Source organism: Vombatus ursinus, unplaced genomic scaffold, assembly GCF_900497805.2.
Source record: "Vombatus ursinus unplaced genomic scaffold, bare-nosed wombat genome assembly UNPS02014821.1, whole genome shotgun sequence".
Taxonomy (NCBI): Eukaryota; Metazoa; Chordata; class Mammalia; order Diprotodontia; family Vombatidae; genus Vombatus; species Vombatus ursinus.
In genome coordinates, this window is record NW_020954599.1 from 5,420 (window position 1) to 33,336 (window position 27,917).

The window sequence follows — 27,917 nt, forward strand, 5'->3', positions numbered from 1 at the left end:
TTCCCACTCCTCACCTTCTTGGTGTCTCCATTCTAGCCACATGGGGCAGCTAGCTGTTCTATGATCTCCTTCACTTTCCTGCCTCTGTGGATTGTTACTGTATACAGTAACAAGTTATCATGTATATAATACATGATTACTGTATACAGTAACTGTATACAGTATTATACTGTATACAGTAACAAGCATTCAAGAGATGTGTGCATGACATGCATATGTCCCAAGAAGCTCCTATAAACTCTCAAAGGTGTCATCATCCTCTTATTCTCTTGCAGATTGTGGCAACAGGAATCTGTCGCTCTGATCACCATGTGATAAGTGGGTCATGGCATTACCCCATCCCAATAATCCTGGGGCATGAGGCTGCAGGGATTGTGGAAAGCGTTGGAGACGAGGTGACTTCTGTAAAACCAGGTGAAATACAAAGAACAGCGGAACATTAGAGTTTGTTTTTTTTAAAATTCTTACTTTCTGGGGGCAGGTAGGTGGTGCAGTGGATAGAGCACGAGCCCTGAAGTCAAGAGAACCTGAGTTCAAATCCAACCCCAAATCAAACACTTGACACTTACTAGCTGTGTGACCCTGGGCAAATGACTTAACCCCAATTGCCTAAAAAAATAAAATAAATAAAAATAAATAAATAAATTCTTACTTTCTGTTCAAGCTAGTAGACAGGAAAGATAATGTTGTTGATGGACAAAAATTTCAAATGGAAGACAGTTGAGGTAGTCAGGCAGCTTCCAGCTTTACAGTGAGGGCTGCATCATCCCCAACCACAAGTATATGCTCTGAATGAGAAAGAAATGACTGAATATTGATGGACATGGTTAAAGTTCTTTGAAGATGAAAGGTAAAAATAACTGCAAGCTTCAATTACGGCCACTGCCAGTTACAATATATCTGCTTATTCACATTTTATTGAATAATCAGTCACAGTCCTTGGTAGTGGAGAACAGAGAAAAAAATGACAGATAATGAAACTCTACAGAAAAATCCATAATACTCATTTTAACCATATTTCAAATTCTTACATTCTAAAATGTTTGATTTTTCTTTGGTCTGGAGTCAGGAATACCTGAGTTCAAATTCTGCCTCAGACATTTACTGGCTGTGTGATCCTGGGCAAGTCACTTAACTGCTATCTGACTCAGTTTCCTAGTCTGTGAAACAGGGATAATAATAGCACCTACAGCACAAGGTAATACATGTAAAGCACTTGAAGTGCTATATGAATGTTAGCTATTAATTCAATTCAATAATTATTTATTAAGTGCCTACTATGTGTCAGACACTGTGCTAAGCGCTGGGGATACAAAAAGAGGCAAAACACAGTTTCTGCCCTGAAGAAGCTTACAGCTACTGGGGGAGACAACATGTAAATGAATATATATAAAGCAAGCATCACATCAGTCCTATTATTATCCCCATTGAAAAAATATTCCCTTGAGAAAGAAGTAAGTGGAGAAGATAGGTGGCACACTGGGTAGAACACCAGCCCTAGAGTCAGGAGGACTTGAGGTAAAACCTGGCCTCAGACACTTACTAGCTGTCCGACCTTGGGCAAGTCACTTAACCCTGATTGTCTTACCAAAAAAATAAATAAAGAGAGAGACAGAGAGAGAGAGAGAGAGACAGAGAGAGAGAGACAGAGAGAGAGAGAGAGAGGTAAGGATATCCAACAAAAGATAATATTGGTATAAAATACACAGGGAGAAAAACTAAGGCATTTTACTTTTTCTTGCACTGAAAAGTTTTTATTTCCCATGTGCCCCAAACCAATATGAAATACCACATCTGCCTAACATCTGACAGAATTGTAGAGCCCTATCCATTCTAAGATCCATGCGCTAAAATTCACATGAGGAATTTTGAACTTTTGTACTTCTCTGCTGGACCAGTTGCCCATGACAGAGCAGGCACAGAGACTAACATGATAGTGACCAGCCAGTATCCATTTCCCATGAGTCTTACCTTGCAGACAATGCAATCAGTCAGTCAATCCCAGGCCCAGAGATATAGAGCTGGATGGGGCCTCAGAATCCTTTTAAGCCAACCAACTCCACAGATGAGAAAAATGAGGACCAGGGAAGTTAAGCAATGTGTCCAAGGTCCCACAAATAGTAAATATCTGAGGTGGAATTTGAACCTCTGACCCCAGAGCCAGTGCCCTTTCCACTGTATGCCTCTGATCAATCTAAAAACACTTATTAAGCAACTATTATGCACCAGGTACTATACTAGGGTTTGAGGATACAAGGACAAAAGCAAAATAACCCCTGCCCTCAAGGAGCTTATATTCTACCACGGAACATAACATATGCAAAAATATACAGAAGCAGAGGGAGATGTGGAATTGTTTCATGTCAAAGGTAGTGTGCTGCTACCCACAGATTCTTTCTCTGTTTATGTATATGGGGAGGCAGTAGAAAGAGTTCTAGATAAATATCAGAAGACCTGGGTTTATATCATATTTTTGCAACTTTCTAGCTAGGAACTTCAAATAAATCACTCTATCTAAGGCTCAATTTCCCCATCTCCCCAAAATGGGAGCGTGCCTTAGAAGGTTGTTGTGAGTATCAAATGAGAGAATGGATGCAGAAATTACATGCCTCAAAAAGTGAGGTATAGCGGCATCTAGGTGGTGCAATTGTTTAAGCTCCAGCCTTGGAGTCAGGAGGACCTCAGTTCTAATCCAGCCTCAGACCCATGACACTTAACTACCTGTGTGACCCTGAGCAAGTCATCTAACCCCAATTGCCTCACCAAAAAAGAAAAAAACAAAAAAAAATATATAATTTTGTTTCCTATCACTGGGACCCAGTTTTCTCTTCTATAAAATGGGGCTTGGACAAGATGAACATCAAATTTTAATATCTTGTAATTCTAGATTTTAACAATACTTTCTCTTCTCCCCATAGGTGACAAAGTCATCCCACTCTTTACTCCACAGTGCAAGAAATGCAAAATTTGTAAGCACCCAAATGGCAACCTTTGCTCTGAAAATGAGTAGGTTTCTACTATTTTCCCTTGGGGTAGCACTGGAATTGTATTTGTGTTGATGCCCATGTCTCATGTCACGTGGTGTGTGTGTGTCTTTTCTTGATTAGCCTAAGTGCCCCTAGAGGCACCTTGCCAGATGGTACAACCAGATTTACATGCCGAGGGAAGCCAATTCATCATTTCCTTGGAGTAAGCTCCTTCAGTGAGTACACAGTGGTCGATGAAATCTCTGTTGCGAAGATCGATTCATCCGCTCCTCTGGAAAAAGTTTGCCTGGTTGGCTGTGGATTTTCCACCGGTTATGGTTCTGCAGTAAAAGTTGCCAAGGTGAGAAAGAGGGTATGCTTCAATCTATTTCACTCAATAGATCAGCCTACAAGGTACAAGATGCATAACCAAAGGATTGACACTTGGACCAGTAGCCAAAAAGGAAATATTTTCTTACAAGGAAACATGGTAGGCTAGTGCAAAGAGCATTGGATTTGGCAACTGAGACCATAAGTTTGAATCCTGGCTCTGATACTTAAATTATATAAATTATGTAACTTTACGTAAGTCATTCTTTGGGTCTAAATTTATCTATAAGAAAAAAAAAGTAAAAAATTGGACTAGATGGTCATAGAGCAAGGGAGTCCAGATAAAAAGCATCGTCCTAAGAAAGACATAACTTTAACAAACTTTATTATTCCTTCCAAGGTGAGATTAAGAAAGTCTACTAGCAGGGACAGGCTCACTGTGGCCTCTCTGGGCAACCCACAGGGTAGTGTTTTACTCTACAGTTGAAGGCCCATAGCAATCCATTGCTTGAGATCCTGAGGGGGGTGGAGTGAAAGGCAAACTCTCTCAGCTACTGAACTCTCTTAACTTATATTTCCTAGGCATCTGGCCACCACCAGATTGAGTAGATTCCTATGTACCCCTCTTCAAAGCACTTTCCTTCACCCTGCCCCCTCCACTCCCTTTCTTTCTCCAAAAAGTTAATTTCTGCAGTGCAATGTTCATCCCCAACTTCTCACACCAGTTTGCATTACAGGAGATTTCAGATAAAGAACAGAGCAGAAAAATAAGAAGTGAAGACTAAGGAAGCAGGAAAATTAACCCTAACTCAATTCCAGCAATTCCAACCCAAAACTCGGCTCAATTCCAGCAAGAGTCTGAAAAGGATAGATGGGCAATCTCTGAATCTATTAGTTTTAGCATAGCTGCATCTCGTTCAGGCTGGGGTTCTACCCGTAAAAGTTATTTTCCCCATGAGACAATTCACCACCTAATCCCAGCACCCCATTATCCAGATCAGAGTTCTACCACCTGAGGCGTGGATAAGATGGATGGTGAAAGAATGAGTGGTCTGGCACAAGATTCACTGTAGCCCACAGCAGACTCTGGTTAGAGCCAGACTGTGGTCTTCACTTTCATGCTGAGATTCAGTTTGGAAGGCACTGCAGACCCGCTCAGCAAGTGCCTCTGGAGCCAAATAACAGATCCATCTGTGGCTGAAGTTAGCTCCCGTAGCTGCTGCTACTGCTGCTGTTACTTTAGTCAGGCCAGGAAAGCACCTCGTGTTGCTGGTTCTTCCACAAAGTACCTGGGAGAAAAAATAAACACAAAAACAAAAGTCTCCACAAAATGCAGGACCGCCTTCCTGGTGCCACCTGGGACTGGTTGTTTTTACCATATAGGTGCTGACCAAGGTTGAAGACCAAGTAGAAGAAAATCGAATAGGTCAATAAGAACAATGAGCCTGGAGTCAGAGCACCTCAATCAACTCTAATCCGATATTAAATATTGCCTTTAAAGACTGAAGACTGTGAAGGAAACCAACACAGGCCAGAGTCTAAAGTTCTCCTCCTCACCAGCCTACATGATTCCTTATAGATCTAGTTACATCCTTTCCCATTAGCTTATAGGTGAAATGATCTGTAATGCAGTCCCCTATCCCACCATCTTGGTTGTGATCTGTTTATCATCACCCATTGGTTTCCACCAAATTTCTCTCTTCCCCTGACTCATCTGTTGTTGTTGTTATTTAGTCGTTCAGTCATGCTCTCAACTCTTTGTGACCCCATAGAGCATAGCACACCAGGCACTTCTATCCTCCACTATCTCCCAAAGTCTATCAAGGCTCATGTTCCTTGTTTCCATGACACAATCTAGCCATCTCACCCTCTGCTGCCCCCTTTCTTTTTCCTTCAATCTTTCCCAACATCAGGGTCTTTTCCAATGAGTCCCATCTTCTCATTAAGAGTACAAAGTATTTAAGTTCCAGCTTCAGTATTGGAGCTTCCAGAGAACAATCTGAATTAATTTCTTTAAGTATTTAAGTATTTCTTTAAGTCTTGACTGATTTGATCTCCTTGCTCTCCAAGGTTCTATCAAAAATCTTTTCTAGCACCACAATTTGAAAGCATCGATTCTGAAGCTCTCAGCTTTCCTTCTAGTCTGAGTCACAGCCATACATTACTACTGGGAAAACCATAGCTTCAACTATATGGACCTTTGTGGGCAAGATGATGTCTCTCCTTTTAGTATGCTATCCAGATTTTCCATAGGAGACTTCCAAGGAGCAAGCATTTTTTTTTTAAATTTCATGGTTGCAGTCACCATCTACAATGATCCCAAAATGAGCCCCAAAAGATAAAATCTGATACTATATCCACTTCTTCTCCCTCTATTTGCCAGGAGGTGATGGGATGAGTTACCAAAGTCTTAGCTTGTTTTTTTTTTTTTGTTGTTGCTGTTTTTTGATGTTAAGCTCTAAGCCAGCTTTTATACTCTCCTCATTCACCCACATTAAGAGGTTTCTTGATTTTTCTTCATCTTCTGCCATCAGAGTGGTATCATCTGCTGGTTAGTGATTCCTGATATAAAAAGAGCTTACAGAAATTGCCCATTTAGGTGACTGTCTATATCAATGTACCAGCTATATATCATGTTCTAATCACAACACCAGGGGAGGCACATCTATGGACTCAGGTCTTCCTGACTTCAAGCTCAGCATTCAATCCATTTCATCAGTGGAATAAGGTGGGGAGTACTGAGAGTTGAGTACCAGAATGGGGTGAGGGAAGAGGAGAGGAATCAGTATGGTATCCTTCTTGGATGGGAATTTGAGAAAGGGACAGTGGGAGCTAGTTAATGATTAAACTGGTCCTGCAATCTGAGAACAACATTCTTGCTCCTCATCATCATGGATTGTAACTAGGGGTATGCTGAAGCAAGTTTAAAATTTTAAGTGTGAGCATTTAGACTTCAAAAATTGGCTTACAAATCAGTACTTTATTGTTTTGCTGGCTTCTACACTTAAGAAAGTGATAGGGAAAATATTAAGAAGGTCAATTAAACTTTAAAAGCACGTCCTGTGTCCTTCCCTTTCCCAGAAAATCAGTTGTTATACAAATCAGTTGTTATACATTTACTAGCATACCCTGCTTATAATACTTGAACTTCTGTGATTCTAAGTCATATTCACAAATATTATCTTTTCCTCAGTGGACTTGATAGAACCTAGATACAGTGCTATTGCTTTTGAACTGACTATGTCATAAGAATTCAAATTGGGGGGAATAAAAAAGTTAATAATATATGACTATGATCCTATAACTAGCATTTTCTTGTCATATTTTCACTTGCAAACAAACAACCCAAGTACATGGCTAATCATTAACAGCTTTAGCGTGCCTCCTTGTGCAATAGAATCATAGAAAATGACTTGTTACATAACACAGAATCAAGATTAAGGTCATCACATTTCAAGGCAGATGAATTCCAATTATAAAATTGATAAAATTTCAACATTTTATATAATGCATTATTAATGATTAATATAAGTGAAAAAATTATAAGTCAAAAAGGTCTCAAGCTGGTTGGTCTAATGGTGTATGGTGAAGTTCAAATAGGAACAGACTCTCGTGGTGACTGAGAAAACCACAAAGTAGTGTTCTATTGTATCTCATTTTTATTTATTTTATTAAATATTTCCCAATTACATTTTAATTGGTCAGGGTAGTGCTTCAGAGCTGCATCTTGTCTAATGAGAAAATCCTCTGTAATCAGAAGTTCAAATATCATTGATGACGCAGCTTTGAGCAAGTCACCTCATCTCTCTGGGCCTCAGTATCCTCATATGTAAAGCATATAGGCAGAGAGATGGCAAAATGGACAGAGTACTAACATAGACAGATAGACAGATAGATAGATAGATAGACAGACAGGTAGATAGATAAATAGATAAGTAGGTAGGTAGGTAGGTAGATAGGTAAGATAGGCAGATAGGTAGAAAGGTATAGGTAGATAGAGATGTTATCTCAATAAAACCCTCACAACAACACTATGAATTAGGTGCTATTATTATCCTCATTTTGGAGATGAAGAAACTTAGACTGAAAAAGATTAAGTGACTTGCTCAGGGTCTCACAACTGGTAAGTGTCTAAGCCAGGATTTGAACTCAGGTTTTGCTCACTCCAAGTCAAGTGTTCTATCCACTACATCACCTAGTTGCCTAGGTCACTTATTTCTCCTTGGAAGTCCATCCTAACTAAGCTTGGAAATGTTTATCATCAGGTTGACTGTAGGTTGATGAATTTTTCAGGCCCAGAAGGTCATGAAGACAATACAAAAAGGCTTGACAACATTGTTACTTGGCACCAGTATGGGAAATGACCCCTAATAATGAAATCATAGATCCTTGAAGTAAGCCATAAGACATGTTGATTATGTGGGAGCATCACTGCAATTTTTTCACATAACTTCAATGACATCTTCGGTCACTTCTCACAGTCTCTTACAATTCTCTGCTTCCTGCATAAAATGGCTAAAGCCAAGTAACCCTGGAGTTGAGTAGCTGACACTTCCTTCCTGATTAAATTTTTTTGAGCTTTAAAATACCTTGGAGAAAGTGGAATTCAACCCTTTTGTTTTACACATGAAGAAAACAAGGCTCAGAGAGGTTAAATGATCTATTGAATCCTTGAGGCTTTTGTTGTTAGCTCTCTGTACAGCAAAAACTTACTAAATCATTCATGGGAATTTTAGATTGACTTAAGCATGACAAAGATTGTATAAGTACACTACTCAGGGGTGAGTAAATCTAAGCTCTCATGTTCTCTGACCACACAGGTCACTCCTGGCTCTACATGTGTTGTCTTTGGCCTGGGAGGCGTTGGCTTGTCAGTGATCATGGGCTGCAAGTCAGCTGGAGCTTCCCGGATCATTGGGGTGGACATTAACAAGGACAAATTTGCAAAGGCCAAAGAGTTAGGTGCTACTGAGTGCATTGACCCTCAGAACTACAAGAAACCCATCCAAGATGTTCTGGTTGAAATGACGGAGGATGGTGTTGATTTTTCGTTTGAAGTTATTGGACGTCTGGACACAATGGTAAGTATTGCATGATGCTCTGAGATTTCTCCACCCATGAGCTAAAGCCAGGGTGTTAGTGCAAACCCAAGGGACAAATGATAAAATCATCTTCATCTTTTGGAGTTTGCCTGCTGGGTATACAGACAGTATTAAGGTACTGTCTAAGCAATGTTTTTAATTTCTGGCATTCTTCTTCAGTTGAAAAGGGGAAAGATAGTCAAGACTGGGGAGTTGGATTATTAGATTAATCTCAATAAGAATTGAGCTTCATAATTCTTCATTATGCACTGGAAAGAGTGCTGGTCTAGGAGACTCAAAGATTTGAAAGAAACTGCACTCGTAAATGTAGTACAAAGATCTTTAGACTTAAAGTCAGGAAACCTGGGTTCAAATCCCAGCTCTGATGTTTACTAGCTGTGTCACCATTGGAAAGTTCTGTCTCTAAGGCTCAATGAGCTCATCTGCAAAATGGGAATAATTATACTTGTATGACCTATCACATGATCACTTTGAGGAATGTTTTAAGTAAACCTTCAAGTACTATATAAATGTGAGGGGGGCAAGAAAGGAGAATGGATAGAGGTTGGCCTCAGAGTCAGGGTGACACTGGTTCAAGATTGTCTCTGATAAATACTGAATATGAGATCCTGGGCAATTAACTTAACATCTTAGAGTCCCAGGTAATTTTCTAACACTATGAAATGCAGAACAATTACTGATGAATACTGGCACAAGAAGCTTATTTACCATGCAACTCCCCACCTGGCTACAATGGCAGATCTAGATATTTGTTTAAGCAAGATATGGCATTTATTATTATTATTAATATGCATTATTATTAATAAACACTATTAGTGATATCAATAACAATAGTAAAGCACAGTTTTCTTCATTAATAACTGCAAACTTCTCCCAGAAACAAAACTCATCCTTTTTAATAAGAATATTTTACATGGATGTGGGTGATGGAAAACTGTTGAAAAATTAAACAAGCTTCCCCAAAAAGTCAATGGGAAAGCTCATGGTGGTCATGAGCAGACAGCAACATATCCTAAACAAAGAACTCTGAAGAAGAACTAAAGTAAAAGATATCATCAGGGACATATAGATGCAGGAAAAAAAATACTAGCTGGTCATGTGGGGAGGCCATGGAATGACTATTGGAGAACCCAAGTATTACACTGGTATGTCCCGAGAGAGGGAGGAAAACCTGCAGAACATTGGCTTGAACTCTTGTTATGGGCTTGTGGGCAGACATGGATAAGGGTCACCCTCAGGATACAAGATAAACAGGGATTGGGGGTGGGGGCAGTGAGGATCAAAATCCGCATCATTGAATGCAACACCCAAACCAGTGAGATCACAGATTCACTTGAGGACCTGATGACTCTCTCTTCCATAAGTTCTTCATCTCCTGGGAGTGGAGCAGGATCATCAGGAATCTTAAATCATTATTATAAATGCCCTCTTTCTCCTATAATAAGAGTAAACACGTTAAAATTTATAAAAGATTTGACATAAGGTGCCTGGAAGAGAGCACTGGGGAAGGCAGTTGGGGTGAGGAGCGCTTTTCTACCCTGTCTCTCTTTGGAGGAAGTGAGTAGAATTGACCACACTTGTGTCCACCCACTGGACAGAACAGGATGTGATCTTCCATTGAGGTCACCACTTTCTATCTCACCTCAGGAAGTAAACCCCAAACAGTCCTACTATGAAGCAACCTATCTACTTGAAATTAATGAGATGGGCTCATAAGAGCTTTAGTCTAGAGCAAAAGTACCAGTTTCACTTGACTTCCTTTCTCTGAAAAATTTCTTTAAAAGCTCAAAAATGCAGAGCATACATAAAATTCGTAAAGTGCTCCAAGCCTCCTGCCAATCTGTTGATTGCTAAGCTGGAAGAATAGTTTCCTGGCAAGTTGAATTGGAGTTAGAATAACAGCTAGCATTTATATAATGCTTAAAGGTTTGCAACGCTTTTTACAAATATTACCTCATTTTATCTTTACAACAACCAAGAAAGGTAAGGGCTATTATTATCCCCATTTTACAAATGAAAAAACTGAGGCTGAAGACAGTTAAGTGATTTGCCCAAGGTCAGATAACCAGTAAGTGTCTGAAGTTGGATTTTAGCTCAGGTCTTCCCAACTCCAGAATGTAATTTAAATTATCTTATCCTTATCCTATAAATCATTCATTAAAAAATGAAAATAACCAGTACACAAAATTTTAAACAGTCAAGAAACATTTAGTAATGAATTATGCTACTCATTGCATGGGTCAATAAAACAAAAGTGAGAAACAGAATGGGGTCAATTCACTGTTGTTCCAGGAGCTCCTCTGAGTAGCCATAATTCAGTCATTCCTTGCTAGATTATCTTAATATGCCCACCTTTGAGCCAAGAAAAATATATCCTATAAAAATATATTCTATCAACTATGCTGCTTCTTATCGAGCTAGATAAAATACACACAGAATAGCATATTTGGCATAGAAGAAAAATGTTCTTATGTTGCTTGCAAGTGAGCTATACAGAATCTCGGTCAATCAAGCAAGAAAGCAAGCGTTTACTATGCACGTCCTATTTATTAATTACTGTTATGGGCACTTGAAATACATTAACAAAAATTAAGTAGTCTCAGTCCTCAAGGAGCCTACAGAATTTGGTCTTTAGAATCGTAGAGGATTTTGGAGCAAGAAGATCAGGGCTTGAATCTCTGTTCTTATACAGGGGCGGCTAGGTAATTCAATGAGTTAAGTACTGACACAAGTCAGGAGAACTGACTTCAAATCGTGTCTCAGAAACTCAGCTGTGTGGCCCTGGGCAAATCACTTAACCTCTCTCAGCCTCGCTTTCTTCATCTGTAAAATGAGGATAGTAATAACATGTACTCCACAGAGATATTGTGAAGATCCAATTATACAACATGTGTAAAGAGGTCTTCAAATCTTAATTGCTAATTATTATTAGCAATAATACTAATAATAGCTAGCTGAGTAGCCATGGACAAACCCCTTAACTTCTCTGCATCACAATTTCCTTATTTATAAGATGGAGATCACTTGAATTACTTCCCTAAGAAGATCATAAAAGGAAAGAAGTACTATGTTAGTGTGATGTATTATTATAGGGCAAGCAGCATAAAAGCCATTATGAGTTTCAGCCATTATTTGGAAAACATATTAATGAGAAGATAAGAAATCAAAGGAGTCAGATGGTACTAATGTGACTTTAGATTTTCTTTTTCCCACATTCCATAGTCCTTGTTTTATTTCCTCTAGTAAAATTAGACTTTGAGGTTTTCTTTAACGTTTCATTTTTCCCCACAGCTATGAATTTTCAAGCTGCTTCATAACCTAGAACCTATGAATCAAGACTAGCATATTCTCACAAGAGGGTTGAACAAGTTTTAGCTGAAAAGACTTAGAAAATGAATAGTCCAGAAAGGGGAATGCTCTAGAGCCTTTTGGAATTTAAAGTGTCCAAGACAACAGACATATCTAGAAGTAGCACCAAAATCTGAATTCTTTAAAGAAAAAAATTAAAAATAATGGGATATAACCCCAGAAAAATGAGAGAGGAGAGAAGAGAATAGCTAAACACACAGAAAATAAAATTTAAGTGAATACTGGTGCCTCAGGTAAATGCCCCACAAAATTATGTGACTAATAATGATGATGATAATAATAATAAATACTGAAATTTATATAGCATTTTAAGATTTACAACAATTCTATGAGGCAACAAACTATTAATATTCTGATTTTATAAGAAAAGACACTGAATCTCAGAGTATTTGGGTGACTTCTCCATGGTCAAATAGCTAGTGAAAGTCGGATCTGGCATAGGAACCCAGAGATCTCCTGACTCCAAATTCTGTGCTCTTTCCCCACCACTGTGCTTCTTGGTGAGACATTGCAGTTAGTTCTATGAAGGGGAAGATCATCTACCTGTTTGGAAATAACTATATGTTCCTCAACTAATTAGTAAGAGAAGACCAAGCTACTCTTTCCTTCTTTCTGAGTGAAAGCTCAAGCATTTGTCAAAGCACTTTCTCTGTGTGTCACTTTGCCCCGGAGTGTCCGGTAGCCATATTTTGGAAGTTTTCTAGGAGCTATTGATTTCAGGAAAAGAAATTAGGCTTTTAAACAGGACTTGTCACAGAGAGATTCTTTGTGAGCTTAGTGGGTGTATAATGAAGCAACTTACAAACTAGTGGGGTAATTGTTTTGCAGCTCTTTATTACAGTACCATGGATAGTGACAATCATAGAATAACTTTTTTTTCTCTCTTATTTATGATATATATGTGTGTGTTTCATCCTAGGTAGCTGCCTTTCTAGCCACCAATAAGGTTTATGGAGTTAGTGTCATTGTGGGGGTCCCTCCTAGTGGCCAAAAACTTTCTTTCGATCCTATGATGCTTTTGACTGGACGCACCTGGAAAGGAGCTATTTTTGGAGGTATGCAGTTTGTAATGAGAAGAGAATGTCTGTTAAAAACTCAAGCAGGTGACTTTTCACAACTAAGAAGTTTAGTTTTTAAAATATTGCTAATAATTAGGATTGTGGGGTTTTTCTTGTTTGTTTTAGTTTTTTGCCTCTGGCTAGGTCGAACATTTCAAAGTGACTGAGATGTTGACATAATTGTGTAGACTCAGTGAGGTTCAAGTCAATTCAACAAACATTTATGAAGCACCTACTCTGTGCCAGTTATTGTTCTTAGGTTACATTTCAAACTGCCTTAATGAGTCAGCTAATAAGCACTTTTAAAGCATTTAGGTGCAAGGCACCATATTAAATGCTAGTGCTACAAGGAAAAAGAAAAACAGTCCCTACCCTAACAAAAAAAAAGTTCACATTCTTAAAAGGGAGACAACATTGTCTTGATCTGAGTAGCTAGGTCTTTCACAGTTGACCATTACAACATCACTGTTACTATGTACAATGTTCTCCTGGTATGCTCATTTCACTTTGCATCAGTTCATATAAGACTTCACAGGTTTTTCTGAAACCATCCTTCCTGTCATTTCTCATAGCACAACAGTATTCCATCACAAATCATAAACCACAGCTTGTTCAGCCATTCCCCAATTGATGGACATCCCCTCGAGTTTCAATTCTTTGCCAACACAAAAAGAGTTGCTATAAATAATTTTGTAAAAATAGGTCCTTTTCCCTTTTCTTTAATCTCTTTAGGATATAGCCCTAGTAGTGGTCTTACTAGGTCAAAAGGTATATACAATTCTATAGCTCTTAGACATAGTTCCAAATTGTTCTCTAGAATGGTTGGACCAGTCCACAATTCTACCAACAGTACATTAGGGTACCAATCTTTCCACATCCCCTCCAGCTTTTATCATTTTCCTTTTCTGTCATGTTAGCCAATCTGATAGGTATGTATTCTTTTAATTTGCCTTTCTCTAATCAATAGTGATTAAGAGCATTTTTGTCATGTAACTATTCATAGCTTCGATTTCTTCTGAAAACTGCCTATTCATATCCTTTGACCATCTCTCAATTGGGGAATGGCTCTTATTTTCATAAATTTGGTTCAATTCCCTACATATTTCAGAAATAAGTCTTTCATCAGGGAATCTTGTTGTTGCATCTCTTATTTAAAAGTCATGGCTGGTTGATGAGTTTAATCAGTTCTGTTCATCCACACCAGTCTCTTTAGACAACTATTTTTTCTCCTCATTGGAATTGTTTCCTTTTGTGTCTTCAGAATTTCAATGTCGAGTTTCCCTTCCTTAGAGGGCTGACTTAGGATTTTAGTCTACAGTATCCTGCCATTTCTTCCTATGAACACTTTGAAATCTGTTTCCCAAAAATCTGTGGTGCATGTCAAACTATGCCCAACTTTCTTCTCATCTTCTACTACAAATTACATGAGGAAGTGGGCACTTCCCCACAATGTTGCCGTCATGTGTACTCTGACTAGTTCCTCTCCATTGGTGAGATTCAGATCCAGAAAAGGATTTTCCTTGGGTTCTCCCATTTGGTTATTAGAGATTGGGCCTACCTATCTCACCCAGGTTGAAAATGCAGTGGCCACACATGGGAATGATCCCAATACTCATCAGCATAGAAGTTTTAATCTGCTCTAGGCTAATGATCTGAGCCAGTTCTCCCTTCCTTAGGCAGTCTAGTGGCCCTCTGTTCCTGGGTTCTCATCATATTTGTACTAGACTGGACACCTGGTTAGCAGATACTGTAGCTTAAAACTCCCGGCTGAACTCAAGTGATCCACCAGCTTCAGCCTCCCCAGTAACAGAGACTACAGGCACATACCACTATGAATGACCATCCTCCATCTTTTAAAGAAAGAAATTAATAGTGAGGCAGGAAAAAGTCAACTACTGTAATAAGTCAGTTTCTCCAAGAATATGATGGAGAATAAAGGAGAAAAAAAAATTAGCCATGAAATAAAATGAGATCTCCTGCAGACCAAAGTATGCAGAGGATTTGGCTGCCTATCACAGCCAGGCTGAATGGCCTGGAGGTGAAAGCTGGTGAGAGCCTTTTAAGCAATTAAAAAAAATCCATAGTATAAAATGGCTAAGGAACTGAGCAATAACTTCCATAAGTAATGTGTTTACTTCCTCCAGAAAGACTTAGAACAGGGGTGGGGAACCCGCGGCCTCAAAGCCACATGTGGCCCTCTAGGTCCTCAAGTGTGGCCCTTAGACTGAATCCAAACTTCACAGAACAAATCCCCTCAATAAAAGGATTTGTTCGTAAAACTTGGACTCAGGACTCAGTCAAAAGGCCTCACTCCAGAATATTTGACAAACCAGAAGTATTGATGAACTCCTTTAAGCAAATCATACTATATCTTTACTGTCATCAGAAAATTGGGAATAGCAATCACTATCATCACAAATGGCTCACTGGTGCCAATTAAAATTTTTCTCTTGGGTAAAAATTGCACTGCTTTTAGCAAAGAGAGACCACCATCAAATGTCTGGATAATTGAAGTCCTCCATCACTTCTATACCAAGCTTCTGTGCCAGGCTTCATCGATTAAGCCTTTGAGTCATGAGTTTCATTGTAACTAGTCTCCATGATACATAACAGACCAAATTTGCTTCCTTGTCTCTGGGCTTCCATTTCCTTTTCCCTTTTTCTAACATTTGGGGATTTGTGTATAGAAATTGAAGACCTCTTTTATTGGATTTTGTTTCCTGTAGACTTCCAAGGTCTGAGTGGCCATTTTTCTTCCATGTAGAAAGCCTACACAGAATAGGCCAGTGAGCTAGAAGAGAATCTTCCAGTAACTTCTCTCTATAGCACCCTGTCTGTTGGATATATGCAGGCACTTTCTCACTCCTCCATCTTTTTTGTCTTAATTCCATTTCTGTCAGATTTGCAAGATGCCAGGGATTCTTACCAGCCATAATTAAGTATACTCTGTTCCTGATGAGGCATTTGAAATCACTATCTTTCAAGGAAGGGGTGGGGAACCTGCGGCCTCCAGGCCACATATAGACGTCTAGGTCCTCAAGTGTGGCCCTTTGCGTGAATCCAAACTTCAATCCAAATTAACTTTTATGTTGTTGATCACTCATTTCAGTCTCATCTGACTCTTTCTGATCCCATTTGACAAAGTTACGGGAGTGGTTTGCCATTTCCTTCTCTAGCTCATCTGATAGATAAGGAAATTGAGGTAAACAGGGTTAAGTGACTCACCCAGGGTCACACTGCTACTAACTGGATTCAGTCAAAGGGCCAAACCTGAGGACCAAGAGGGCCACATGTAGCCTCGAGGCCACAGGTTCCCTGTCCCTGTTTTAGGCTAGAGTCTCAAAATCCAAATTCCATTCTAAAGGGATAATCTTATTAGGCAGACCTTCACTTTCCAGATCAAAGTTTCTCTGGTGTAGCTCATGCCTTTAATGGGCAGCACTCAGGAAAACCAAACCTCTGCCCTATGACCCTCAGTTTCTTATCTAAGACACTCTGTGAGGTGGATGCCTACTGTGTGCAACCCACTCATAAGTAGACCTGGTGTTAGACATTCAGGCCAAAACACTCTACAGTTGTCTTCATTGCTTTAATCTAATAATCCATTTCCTGGCTTTGTGCATGTGCAATTTTTAGTATGTAAATTCGCCAAAAGAAACTGATTTTCTCTCAAAAAAAATGTTCTATCACCTCGAGGGAACTTGAAGGCATCAGTTCACCTCTGTTGTGTAATGAAAATGAAAAACTAGTTTTACAATCTCTAACTTTTACATCCTCGTGCTCATTGCTTATCTGAATGAAATAATGGTGTTCTGTTTGCATCTTTCAGGTTATAAAAGCAAAGATGATATACCCAAGCTAGTCTCTGATGTTATATCCAAGAAATTAAAACTGGATGCATTAATAACACATGTTTCTACTTTGGATAAGATCAATGAGGGATTTGACATGCTACACTCAGGAAAGAGGTAAGATTTTGATTTATGTCCTTCCATTTTTCTGCTGAGAAATTTGCTAAGTAGCAGCCTCATTAATTGGCTTTTATTTTCATAGGAATAACCCATTGGTAAAGAGATGGTTAAGGGATTCAGGCAGATGGTGCAAAGTCAGTGGCATTTTGTTCTTTACCAAACTAACTTTGTTATTGGTCAGTCATTTTCAGTCTTGTCTGACCCTTTGTGACCCCATTTGGGGTTTTCTTGGTAAAGATACTAGACTGGTTTGCCATTTCTTTCTCCAGCTCATTTGACTGATGATGAAATTGAGGCAAACAGGGTTAAGTGACTTAGCCAGGGTCACACAACTAGTAAGTTTCTAAGGATGGATTTGAACTCAGGTCTTTATGATTCCAGGTCTCATACTCTGTCCACTGTAAAACCTCGCTGCTCCAAAAACTAACTTTAGTGACAGGATATTTTAGACCCCACAAAAAGAAGTGTTAGCTAGATAACCTTCCTTACTCTCTTTTTTATGTTAGAGCCCTACCATGGCTCTCTTCAGCAGTCATGGCCTTTTAGAGTTCTTTGAAGGAAAAAAAAGACTCACAATCATGAGTTGTTTAGAAATTGCAAGTAAAATGAAATTGTGGTACAGTAGAAGGAGGCTTGGGAACTTCCACTGACTTTGGAGTAAGAATCACTTTGGATGCTGGGTTCAAATCCCAACCCAATTACTCTCTTTTACTGACCTTGAGTCTTGAACTCCCTGGGCCTCAGTTTCCTCTTGTGTCCAATGAAGGGGCTGGACTAGATAGCAGCTGAGGTCCCTTCCAACTCCAGAGTTATCATCCTATGAAACAGAATCAATCAATCACTGAGCATTTATTAAGCACACACTACGTGACAGGCATTGCTCTAAGTGCTAGAGATGCAAAGAAAAACTGAGTCTTGAATGAAGCTAGAGAATCTAAAAGTTGGAGATTGGACAGGAGAGTAGCCCAGGCATCTGGAATAGCCAGTGTAAAGGCATGGAGATGGGAAATTAGTGTCCTGTTCAAAGAATAGTCTGTCCGTAAGTCTAGCTGTGACATGTAAAAAGTTTGAGAGACATAATTTCTGGGTATTTAATCAGTTTATTAATAATGCTAGCATATTATTAATGAAAGAGGTCAGTGACATTCTTGAATGTCAAAGACCTTTCAAGGAACTCACTCACTGCTTATATGCCCTTGGAAGATTGGGTATTCCTAAGGGCGGCAACTGATTCTAACTGTTTACGAAGTAATGAGAGAGAATGAATATTATAATTAGAGGTAGACCTATTCTAATGAGAGACTAGGGGATGTGACTTTGATCATTTCATTTGCTTGCAAATCACCCCTAACCTTGGGCAATTTAGTCAAAGAATTTATCCACACACACACACACCTGAGTAGAAACCAATGAGCAGGAATTCACCTAGATGAGATGGTCTAGGTGGTGTAAATTTTTGGCAGAATTCAAGTCTTTCAGAGGTTGGGATTCAAATGAGAAAATAGTATAGGGAAAGAGCTTAGATTTCCCCCTAATTGGTTATTAATAATCATTTCTCTCATAGTTCAAAACCCATGTAGAAAGTAGTTGAAGACAAGAAAGAGATGAAGAAGCCAGGTTATAAAGAGATTTAAAAGGCCAAACAAAGAACTTTATATTTGAACCTGGAAAGAACAGGAAGAGGTTTATTGAGTAGGAGAGTGGCATAGGTCAGACCTACAGTTGAAGAAAAATCACATTATGTAGATGACAGATTGAAGTGGGGAGGCACTTTGTGCAGAAAGACTAGTTCAAAGGCTTTTTGCAATTGTCCAGGGGAAATGTGATAAGGGCTTGAATCAGAGAGGTGACTATGTGAATATAGAAAAGTAGATATAGGAAAGAGATGTTGTAAAGAAAGAAATTATAAGATCTGATACTCATTAGATGTGACGGGTAGTGAGAAAGAAAAATCAAAGCTGATATAGATCATAAACCTAACTGGTGAGAAGGATGATGGCACCCTTAACAGTAAAAAAATTGTTAGGGGCAGCTAGGTGGGACAGTGGATAGAGTACTGGCCCTGAAATCAGGAGGACCTGAGTTCAAACCCAGCCTTTGACACTTACTAGCTATGTGACCCAGGTCAAATCACATAGCCCCAATTACCTCCAAAAAAAAACAATATAAGAAAGTTTAGAATAAGAAACAACTTGAAGGGAAACAGAATGAGTACTTGTTTGGACATGTTGAATTTCAGATATCTAAAGGACATCTTGTTCAAAGTGTCCAACAAGCAGTTGGTAATGGAGAACTGGATTTCAAGGTAGAGAACTAGATCTGGGAATAATTTGCATAGAAATCATAATTGAATCCATGTGAGTTGATGAAATCAACGAGTAAGAGAGTATGGAAGAAGAATTCTTAACCTATTTTGTGTCATGGCAGTCTGGTGAAGCTTCTGGATTCCTTTTAGAATAATGCTTTTTAAGTGAGTAGAATAAAATACATAAGATTGCAAAGGAAACAAGATATATTGAAATACAGTTAACAAAATATTTGTTTTAAGTTCAGATGCCCCAGTTTAAAAATTTCTAGCATAGAAAGAAAAGAGATGATGGCCCAGAACTTAACTTCGAGAACACCCATAGTTAGGGGACATGTCATGATGAAGATTTAGCAAAGGAGATTGAGGAGTAATCAAATAGGTAAAAAGAACTGAGGGAAAGCAGAGTCACTAAAACCCAGAAAGGAAAGAATATTTTAGAGTAGAAGGTGGTCAATGGTGTCAAATGCTATGGTGGAGGTGGGGGGTGGGGGTGGACCAAAGATGAGGATCCTAAAGAAGCTATCAGATTTAGCAATTTGTAGATCCTTGGTAACTTTGGACAGAGTCATTTCAGCTGAATGGTGAAGCTGGAAGGCAGATTGGAAGAGGTTTAGAAGAGACAGAGAAGAAAGGAAGCACTGATTGGAACTAGTTTTTTCAAGGAGTTTTGCACAGAATAAGTAGTAAGATAGAGGGTAGAAGCTGGCAGGCATGGAAGGAACTAGCAAGACAGGAAGGATTAAAATTTGGACATTTTTTAGACAGATTTACGTAAATGTGGGTGTTATTGAAGATTAGATTTGGTATGATGATGGAGGAAAGTTTCTGGAGAAAATGGGAAGAAGATAAAGGGAATATGTAGAGGGTTGGTCTTGGCAATCAGAAGGGCCATCTCATCATGAGAGACTGGAGTGAAGGAAGAGATAGTGGGAGATGATATCTAAGGGTGTCAATGAATCAGTCAACCAATTAATAAACACTGATTGAATACCTGCTATGTGTCAGGCACCAGACCAAATGTTAGGAATATAAACAAAGGCAAAAGACCATCTGCTCTCAAGGAACTTGTTGTTAAATAGAAGAGATATATCAACAACTATGTACAAGATCAACTGGAGATAATCAACAGAAGGAAGGCACTAAAATTAAGGAAGAGAGTCAGGAAAAGCTTCCTATAGAAGGTGAAATTTTAGCTGGGACTTGAAGGAATCCATGGCAGCCAGGAGATAGAGATGAGGAAGGAGAGCTTTCCGGGCAAGGGGAGGCAGCCAGTGAAAATGGCCCAAGGTAGGGAGATTGAATGGGCTTGTGCAAAGAAGCCAATGTCACTGGATCACAGAATATGTGGGAGGGATGATATAAGGTAGAAGATTGGAAAGGTAAGTAATATGAAAAAGAGGAAAGAAGAGGAAAAACTCTTGAGTGGTCTCAATTTGTCCAGTGAGGTACGAAGAAAGGTCCTCAGAGAGGATGAGAACAGGGAGAAAGTGTCACGAGAGACTTGAGGAGACACAGAAAGATTGTGTGTAGGATAGGGAGTCAATCAGACATGAGTAGTGGGATTGTTTTGTTATGGGGGGGCCCATTGGAGATTAGCTAACATAATTTTAAGATGGATCTAATCCACATGGTTTCATGATTCCCTCCAGTTCCATTCAAAAATGTGTGAATAAGACCAAAGGAGATAAATGGCAGAAGTAATTCAGGATTATGGTTTGTCAAGACATGATCATCAACAAAATGAAAGAGAGAGAAAGCAGAGTATAGAATAGTATAGAACTGACTTAGCTCACCAGGATGTCAAGTTTGGGAAGGGAGAAGAGTGAAGTCAGAATAGAGGTGATATCCTGGGATAAAACTAAGGAATGGAGGAACTGGAAGTGACAGTAAGGACAAAGATAGGTTTAGGAGTAGCAAGAAATAGAAAGATAATTAAAACAAGTTTGAGTTTTCCATGAAACCATGAAAGTGTTTAGCCTTGATCTCAATAGAAACCGGTCAACTAATCTTGTGAACACCATTGGTGGACTTTGTTCCATTCAATTCCATTCAATAAGTACTAACTAAGCACCTACTGTATGGTAAGAAGTGTGTTGGTCTGTTGGAGATTAGGTAGTGCAGTGCATAGTGCAAGGTCAGAAGCCAGGAAGACCCACCTTCCTGAGTTCAAATCTGGCCTCAGAAACTTACTAGCTGTGTGACCCTGGGTGATTCAGTTAGCCCTGTTTGCCTCAGTTCCTCATATATAAAATGAGCTGGAGAAGGAAATGGCAAACCACTCCAGTACTTTTACCAAGAAAACCCTAAATGGGGTCACAAAGAGACATGACTGAAATGACTAAACAACCAAAAACACCTCCTATGTGCTAAAAACTATTCTGGTCTATTTAAGACTAAGTATTTTTTTAATGGTAACTCTTTTCTCTAAGAACTTCATTTATGGTATAGATAATATTACCTTGGAATGTTTTTTGCTCCCAGTCTTTTAGGAAACTCAGAAAGTAATGCTTCCACAGATTTATTAGCTATCCTGGGTGCTAGGTACAAAGATAAAATGACATAGTCCCTGTTCTTAAAGAATTTACAATCTAATGGTAGGGAAGGGGCCAGTAGGGAAAGAGAGACTTAAGACATACAGAATTAGGTGAGGGAAATGAGGCTCAGATAGTTTAAGAGACTTACTCAGGGTCAAAAAGCCAGTATTAACAAAACTGAGACTAGACAACCAGGTATATTTGATGAACATGGTAGAATGTCATCTAACTAGAGCTGGGTGAGATAGAATATGCATGGTAGCAGGTCTGTAAGAGTCAAACATGAAGGTAAAAGTGACATTGACAGACAATGGAAGGGGGAATTGTGAAGCTGGACACTTGTAATATACAGATTCTCCAATATAACTATTAATTTCATGGTATTTCACTGAACGTCATATGACAAAAGTCCCAGGCAGCAGGTAGAGGGAAATAGGAAGGAATTAACAGACACAAGAAGCAAAATCTACAAGAAATTGTTGAAGGACTTATTTAGAACTGTAATCATGCAATAAGTTTGAAAATTCCAAGTCATCAATTCTGGGACTATCTTGCTTCAGCTTTGGTTTTAACTATGAATTCTCTCTAGAGGATATTGGAAATTTGAGCTATCTTTTGGCAGGAGTACTATAATTTTCAGATTTTGAGCCACTTTAGCTCTAGTAGATATTAAAACTAATGAATTCTGATACAGGAGATTGAATTCACAAATAAGATGATTTTAAATGATATGATTTTTAAGTAGGTAAATGTGAACAAATATGTCCTTTATCTTATATTACAGATAAGTATTTTTTCACCCAGTAATGTATGGATATGTAGTGATTCCTACAGTATAGGTAAATAAAGTCTAGGAAAAATAAAAATTTGCCTTCCTTACTGATCCTCCCCAGCCCCCTCCCTACCAACTAATTTGTCCGGTTCTTCAGAGGAGTGATTTACTCTCTGATATTACTCATTGGAAGAAAAGAACAAAACAAAATTCTGCTACACTAAGGGTTTCTACATATGATATCATTTAGGAAAACTCCCAGAGTACAATAGCATATGTTCTATACTGGTGCTTAATAAAGTCAAGTATAAATTAATATATCAGATGGAAATTTGAAAAATGAGTAACTTTTATTTTTTGAGACAGGGTGTAAAATGTCCATTTTTTGAGAAAGGGTGTAAAATGTCCATTTGAAATTAAATATTCAATACATCCCCTTTCCAAGAGGCTTTTGGGATTAAAATAAACCAACTTTCTTTTCTATCTGCTACATTTACTCAGTAATGTCTATGAAGGAATTATTGGTGTATAATAGCATGGCTTCTACCATAAGCTCCCTGTCATCTTGTTACTACATATACTACCCTCTGGCCCTCATGCCTAGTAGGATGTCATGTACTCAGGCTCTTAATAAATAGTTTTCAATGATGATCGTGGGCATGGACAAAAAGAGGAATTAAATTAAATCTGATTTGATGACAGAGAGACTGAGAATGGCAAGACAGAAAAAAAAATGGATCCAAGGTGTGATTTTGATCCCCCCACATCCTGCCCTGGGCCCAGTTTGTCCATGAATGATAAAGAGTGGGATTAGGAAAACTGTACATACCAAGTTGGTATTTAGCTACATGGCAGCCTAGTTGGTCACAGAACAGATTACCCGTATTGTAAATTAACTAATACCTCTCCTTTCTCATTTCAGCATTCGCACCGTTCTGAAAATGTGAGATCAATCATATAACCCCATCTGGAAGATTCTTTTTGGTCCATTTTTCCAGCATCCTTATTGTATCTCTAAGGAGTTACCAGGACATCAATAAAAGCTTTCAGTAATTCAAACACCAAGTTGACCAATGGAAGCCTGCAGCTGAACAGATTAATGTTTAATATGAAAAGATCTTTAAGACAGGTACTCAAATTCATGTTACAGCTAAGGGAAATAAGAAAAGTTAATTAGGAGCTTGATAGAAGGTCATACTTTTCAGTTTGATCATTGTTAAGTACTAGACCTTAGACAACTGACGACCTTCAATGAAATGGCAGGGAGCCATCATCATCCATGCCCCTTCCTCACTGATGGGCCATTATGCTTGCAGCTTTCAGCCTTTCAGCCTTGACCCTTTTTTTCATCAGAAAAAGTTTGGGGATCCATTCAGAACATTTCCATATGTAAAATAAAACGTGCTGAGTGAAAATACATTGTTTTTTCCTTTGAACCTCCTCTTTTACAAAAAAAAAGTTCATCCTTTTTAGCTGAACACAAGTTCCCATGAAACATGGGATACCTGAAAAGATAATGACACAGATGGAATATCACTGATAGTATATTCAAAGGAGTTTTACTATTTATAGACAAAAGTAAATTGTCTTATTAACTACATATGAATGAAAAATGAGACATACTTAATGGTAATAGTTCAGTGAGCCACACAACATGAGATACTATATAAAGAAAGCAGCTTGGGATAATTCAAGTCATTAAATATTTATTAAACACTTAATATTTGTAAGATATTGCATTGGACACTGGGGATACAAAAAAAAATGAACAGTCCTTGCTATTCAAGCAGCTTACATTCTGCCGGGATGATAAAGATGTATATGAAGAGGTAAATAAAAACAAATCTAAAATAAATTTTTGAAAAATGGACATGGGGGAATGGGGTCAGGAAGTACTGCCTATAGGAAGTGTCACCTGAGTTATTCTGTAAAGGAAATTAGAGGATCTATGAGATAGAAGTGGGAAAGGAGGCATATTCAAGGCATAGAGGACCATATGGCAAGACTCAGAGGCAAATGGCATGTCATGTATGGGGAACATCTGGCAAGTCAATTTGAACAAAGATTGGAAATGGAGTTAGGAACCAAATTGTGAAGGTCTTAAGAATTTGGAGGGGGTAAGAGGAATGGGAGGACATGTTCAGACCTGTGTTTGGGAAGATTCATTTGGCAGCTATGCAGAAAATGGATTGAGAGAGGGAGAGACTGGAATTCAGTAGGCAAATTAACAGACTATTGCCCTGAGGCAGCTAGGTGGTGCAGTGGATAGAGCACAGGCCCTGGAGTCAGGAGGACTTGAGTTCAAATGTGGCCTCAGACATTTAGTAACTGTGTGACCCTGGGCAAGTGACTTCACCCCAATTGCTGAGTGTGTGTGTGTGTGTGTGTGTGTGTGTGTGTGAGAGAGAGAGAGAGACTATTGCCCCTAATTCAGGTAGAAGGTTATGAGGACACAAACTAGGTTAGAGATTGTGGGAGTAGGGGTTGACTCCAAGTCAAGTTTTCTAGCCTGGGTGACAGGAAGGATGGTTACCATCATCAGAAATGGAGTTTGAAGAAGGGATCAGTTTAGGGGAAAATAGAATAAGCTTTGTTTTGGACATATTGAGTTTGAGAAATCCACAGAGATTTAAATGTTTAATAACCAGGGGGAAAATGCATGCATGACATCCTTAAATTTAATCGCATTGTTACCATTTCCTCCATTTCTCTCCTAAGTCAACAATCAACAAAACAATAGAGTCTTGATTTGCAGCATTTTCTACTTTCCAAGATTTCAAGGCTCACACTGAAAGGCACATCTATCAGCTCCCAAAAGTCGACATGAGCTGGTTCCAGCACACCTTTTTCTATAGGTCACCCAGTTGAAAATGTCCATCAGGCAGATTAGCTCTGGATATGCAGATTTGGAATAATCTGTATAGAAATCATACTTGAACTCATGGGACCTGATTAAATCAAGATCATCAAGAGGAAGAGTATAGAGAGAGAATGAAAGATGGCCAAGGACAGAATCTCAAGGGACACTCACACTTAGTGGACAGGAGGAACACATCAAAGGATACTGAGAAGGAACAGTCATACAGAGAGGAGTAAAGTTAAGAGAGAGCAGTGTCATGGAAATCAAAGAAGAGAGAGTATCCAGGAGGGGATAATCAGGAGTTTGAACCCAATAAGTCCTTTTCTCTTCTATGCAAACAAGTGGTGGTGGGGATGCTGGAACAAAACATCAGGAGCAAAGCCATTGTTCCTCTCCTGCTAAACTACATTACTGATCTTTCAAATACACATGGGTTGATCGATTGACTGTGGTCCTTTGTTCTCCAAGAGGACCAAAATGACATCACCATGTTGGAGTCAAGGTACAATGTGTCTGACTGTGGTAGATCAGACCAATACAAGCTTGGCATGCTCTACCATAGGTCAGGCACAAATAGTCTGTATGAACATTTGGAGTGAAGATGTCTCTAAATTTATGCATCTCACGGTTTTTTTGAGCTACTGCAATTTATCAATTTAATGGCTTTTGTGAAGCTTCAATCTACGAATCTGTGTGTTGAAGAGATAGAAACAGGCATTTAGTAAGCATAGGCAGCCTCAGAAAGGGGAGAGAGCTGCACAGCCAGAAAGCAGTATAAGCAGGTCAAACGGTATAGAACCAGGAAGATGGGTGGAAGATGCAATGAGGCAGTCTTAGAATCAATGTCAGAGAAAACTTATAATTAGGAATGTCCCAAATTGTAATGGACCACCTGAGAAAGCTGTAGGCTGATCCAATGTTGTATATAATGTTGTGGAGATTATCTGTGTGTGTGTGTGTGTGTGTGTGTGTGTGTGTGTGTGTGTTGGACTAGATGGCTGCTGAAATCCCTTTCACATAGAAATTCTGCTTGTGAAACTGATTTTTGTACTGAACTGTAAGATTTTTACATTTATTTCTATTGATGAAGTGGATGGTTTGAGAAAAACCTGAAAACTTCCATGAGCTGATGTAGAAGTGAAGCAAGCAGAATCAGGAGAACATTACAGCAGCAATTAGCGGGCTGGTTGGTTGGCTGTTGTCCCTTATTCTCAAAGCAGCAGCAACTTTGTAACAACGATCAACTGTGAAAAACTTAGCTACTCCAATCAATACAATGACCCATGACAATTCCAAAGGATTCATGATGAAAAAAGCTATACACCACAGAGGAAACTGCTGAACTCTGAGTGCAGTTAGGAGCATCTTTTCTTTCACTTTCTTTTTCTTGGTTATTTTTTTCTTTTGCCAACAGGATTAATGTGAACATATGCTTGCATGATGTAATATGTATACTGGGTATCATATTTCTTGCCTTCTCAATTGGTGGGGGAGGAGTGGGAGGGAGGGAGAAAATTCAGAACTGAACATAAAAATGTAAAAAAAAACAAAAACAAAAACATGTTAAAAATTGTATTCCTATTCAATTTCATCTTATTAGCTTAAGCCTAGTGCCCTAGCCTGTTGAGGTCTTTTTAATCCTGACTCCTTCATCCATTTTGAGGTGGCAGGTTCCCTCCTTGGTGGTTTTCAAGCAGAAAACTGAATGATCACTTTAAGGGCATGGTATAGGGAGAATTCCTTTTGTATATGGATTGGACTCAAATTCTGGGATCAAAATTCTGGATCAGATTCTGGATCAAAACCTGTGATCCGCCACAGATTTAAAGCTGGAGGAGAGGAACCTTAGAAGGCATTAAATACAACCCCTTCATTTTTCATTGAAGATGAATGAGAGAAAAGGGATGATTGCTGGAGTAAGGTCTTGAAGGAGATAGGACAAAAAGGGATCAAGGGTACACATATTGGTTTAGCTTTTGAGAGAGGTAAGGATGGCTATCTCTTCTGTGACTAGACAGCAAGGTCTTAGTCAAAATATTATTGTAAAATTCAGCTGATGTAGCCAAAATAATCTCCAACTAGACAGAGATAATCACCCTTCCCCTAGATGGAGTCTATTAAAGAACTCCTGCCTTGACCCTTAGCCTAGTTTCTTCCTACTACACAGAATGGGCTGATGAAAATGCCCATTGGCACCCCAAACTAGCTTATGAAAGAGGTGAGAAAGCTGATTCATTGAGGACCCCTACTCTATTCCTATCAGTATTAATCAATTTGATATCATAGAGGTAATGATTAGAAGTTCTGTATATCAGGCTTCAGAGCTGTGAGTTGCATATTGCAAGTTCACTTGCTTAATCATAGTAAGTTAACTAGAGGCCCTTGATTTTTCTTTTTCCTTGTCATGGTGACCAAGCCCAGTGGGGTGGAGGCATCTCAACTACATGGAAAGTCTGGACCATTCTCTCTTGTCCAACATGAACAAGTGACCATCTTATAACCACTTAGTGTAGATGCTTCATGTTTCATCCAATCTGTAACCGCATTTCTAATATGTCATTTTGGCCCTCAAGAGCAAGGCCTATCAGCTAATAAAATTCTATATTTTACCATGCCTCTTTTACATATTTGGGCAAGAATAAGCAAT

The 27,917-nt window shown here is 38.9% G+C and overlaps 1 protein-coding gene across 1 annotated transcript in view; it reads left to right on the top strand.

The window, feature by feature from the left end:
- The window catches only part of LOC114024475 (alcohol dehydrogenase E chain-like), a 27,747-nt gene extending 3,920 nt beyond the window's left edge, over positions 1-23,827 (top strand). The window contains exons 3-9 of the mRNA XM_027837464.1: positions 276-414; positions 2,919-3,006; positions 3,108-3,327; positions 8,117-8,377; positions 12,687-12,822; positions 16,655-16,793; positions 23,333-23,827. Coding sequence (XP_027693265.1) covers positions 276-414; positions 2,919-3,006; positions 3,108-3,327; positions 8,117-8,377; positions 12,687-12,822; positions 16,655-16,793; positions 23,333-23,357 — 1,008 coding nt within the window. The 3' untranslated portion in view covers positions 23,358-23,827. The remainder of the gene's footprint in view (positions 1-275; positions 415-2,918; positions 3,007-3,107; positions 3,328-8,116; positions 8,378-12,686; positions 12,823-16,654; positions 16,794-23,332) is intronic.
- The last annotated feature ends 4,090 nt before the right edge of the window (positions 23,828-27,917 follow it).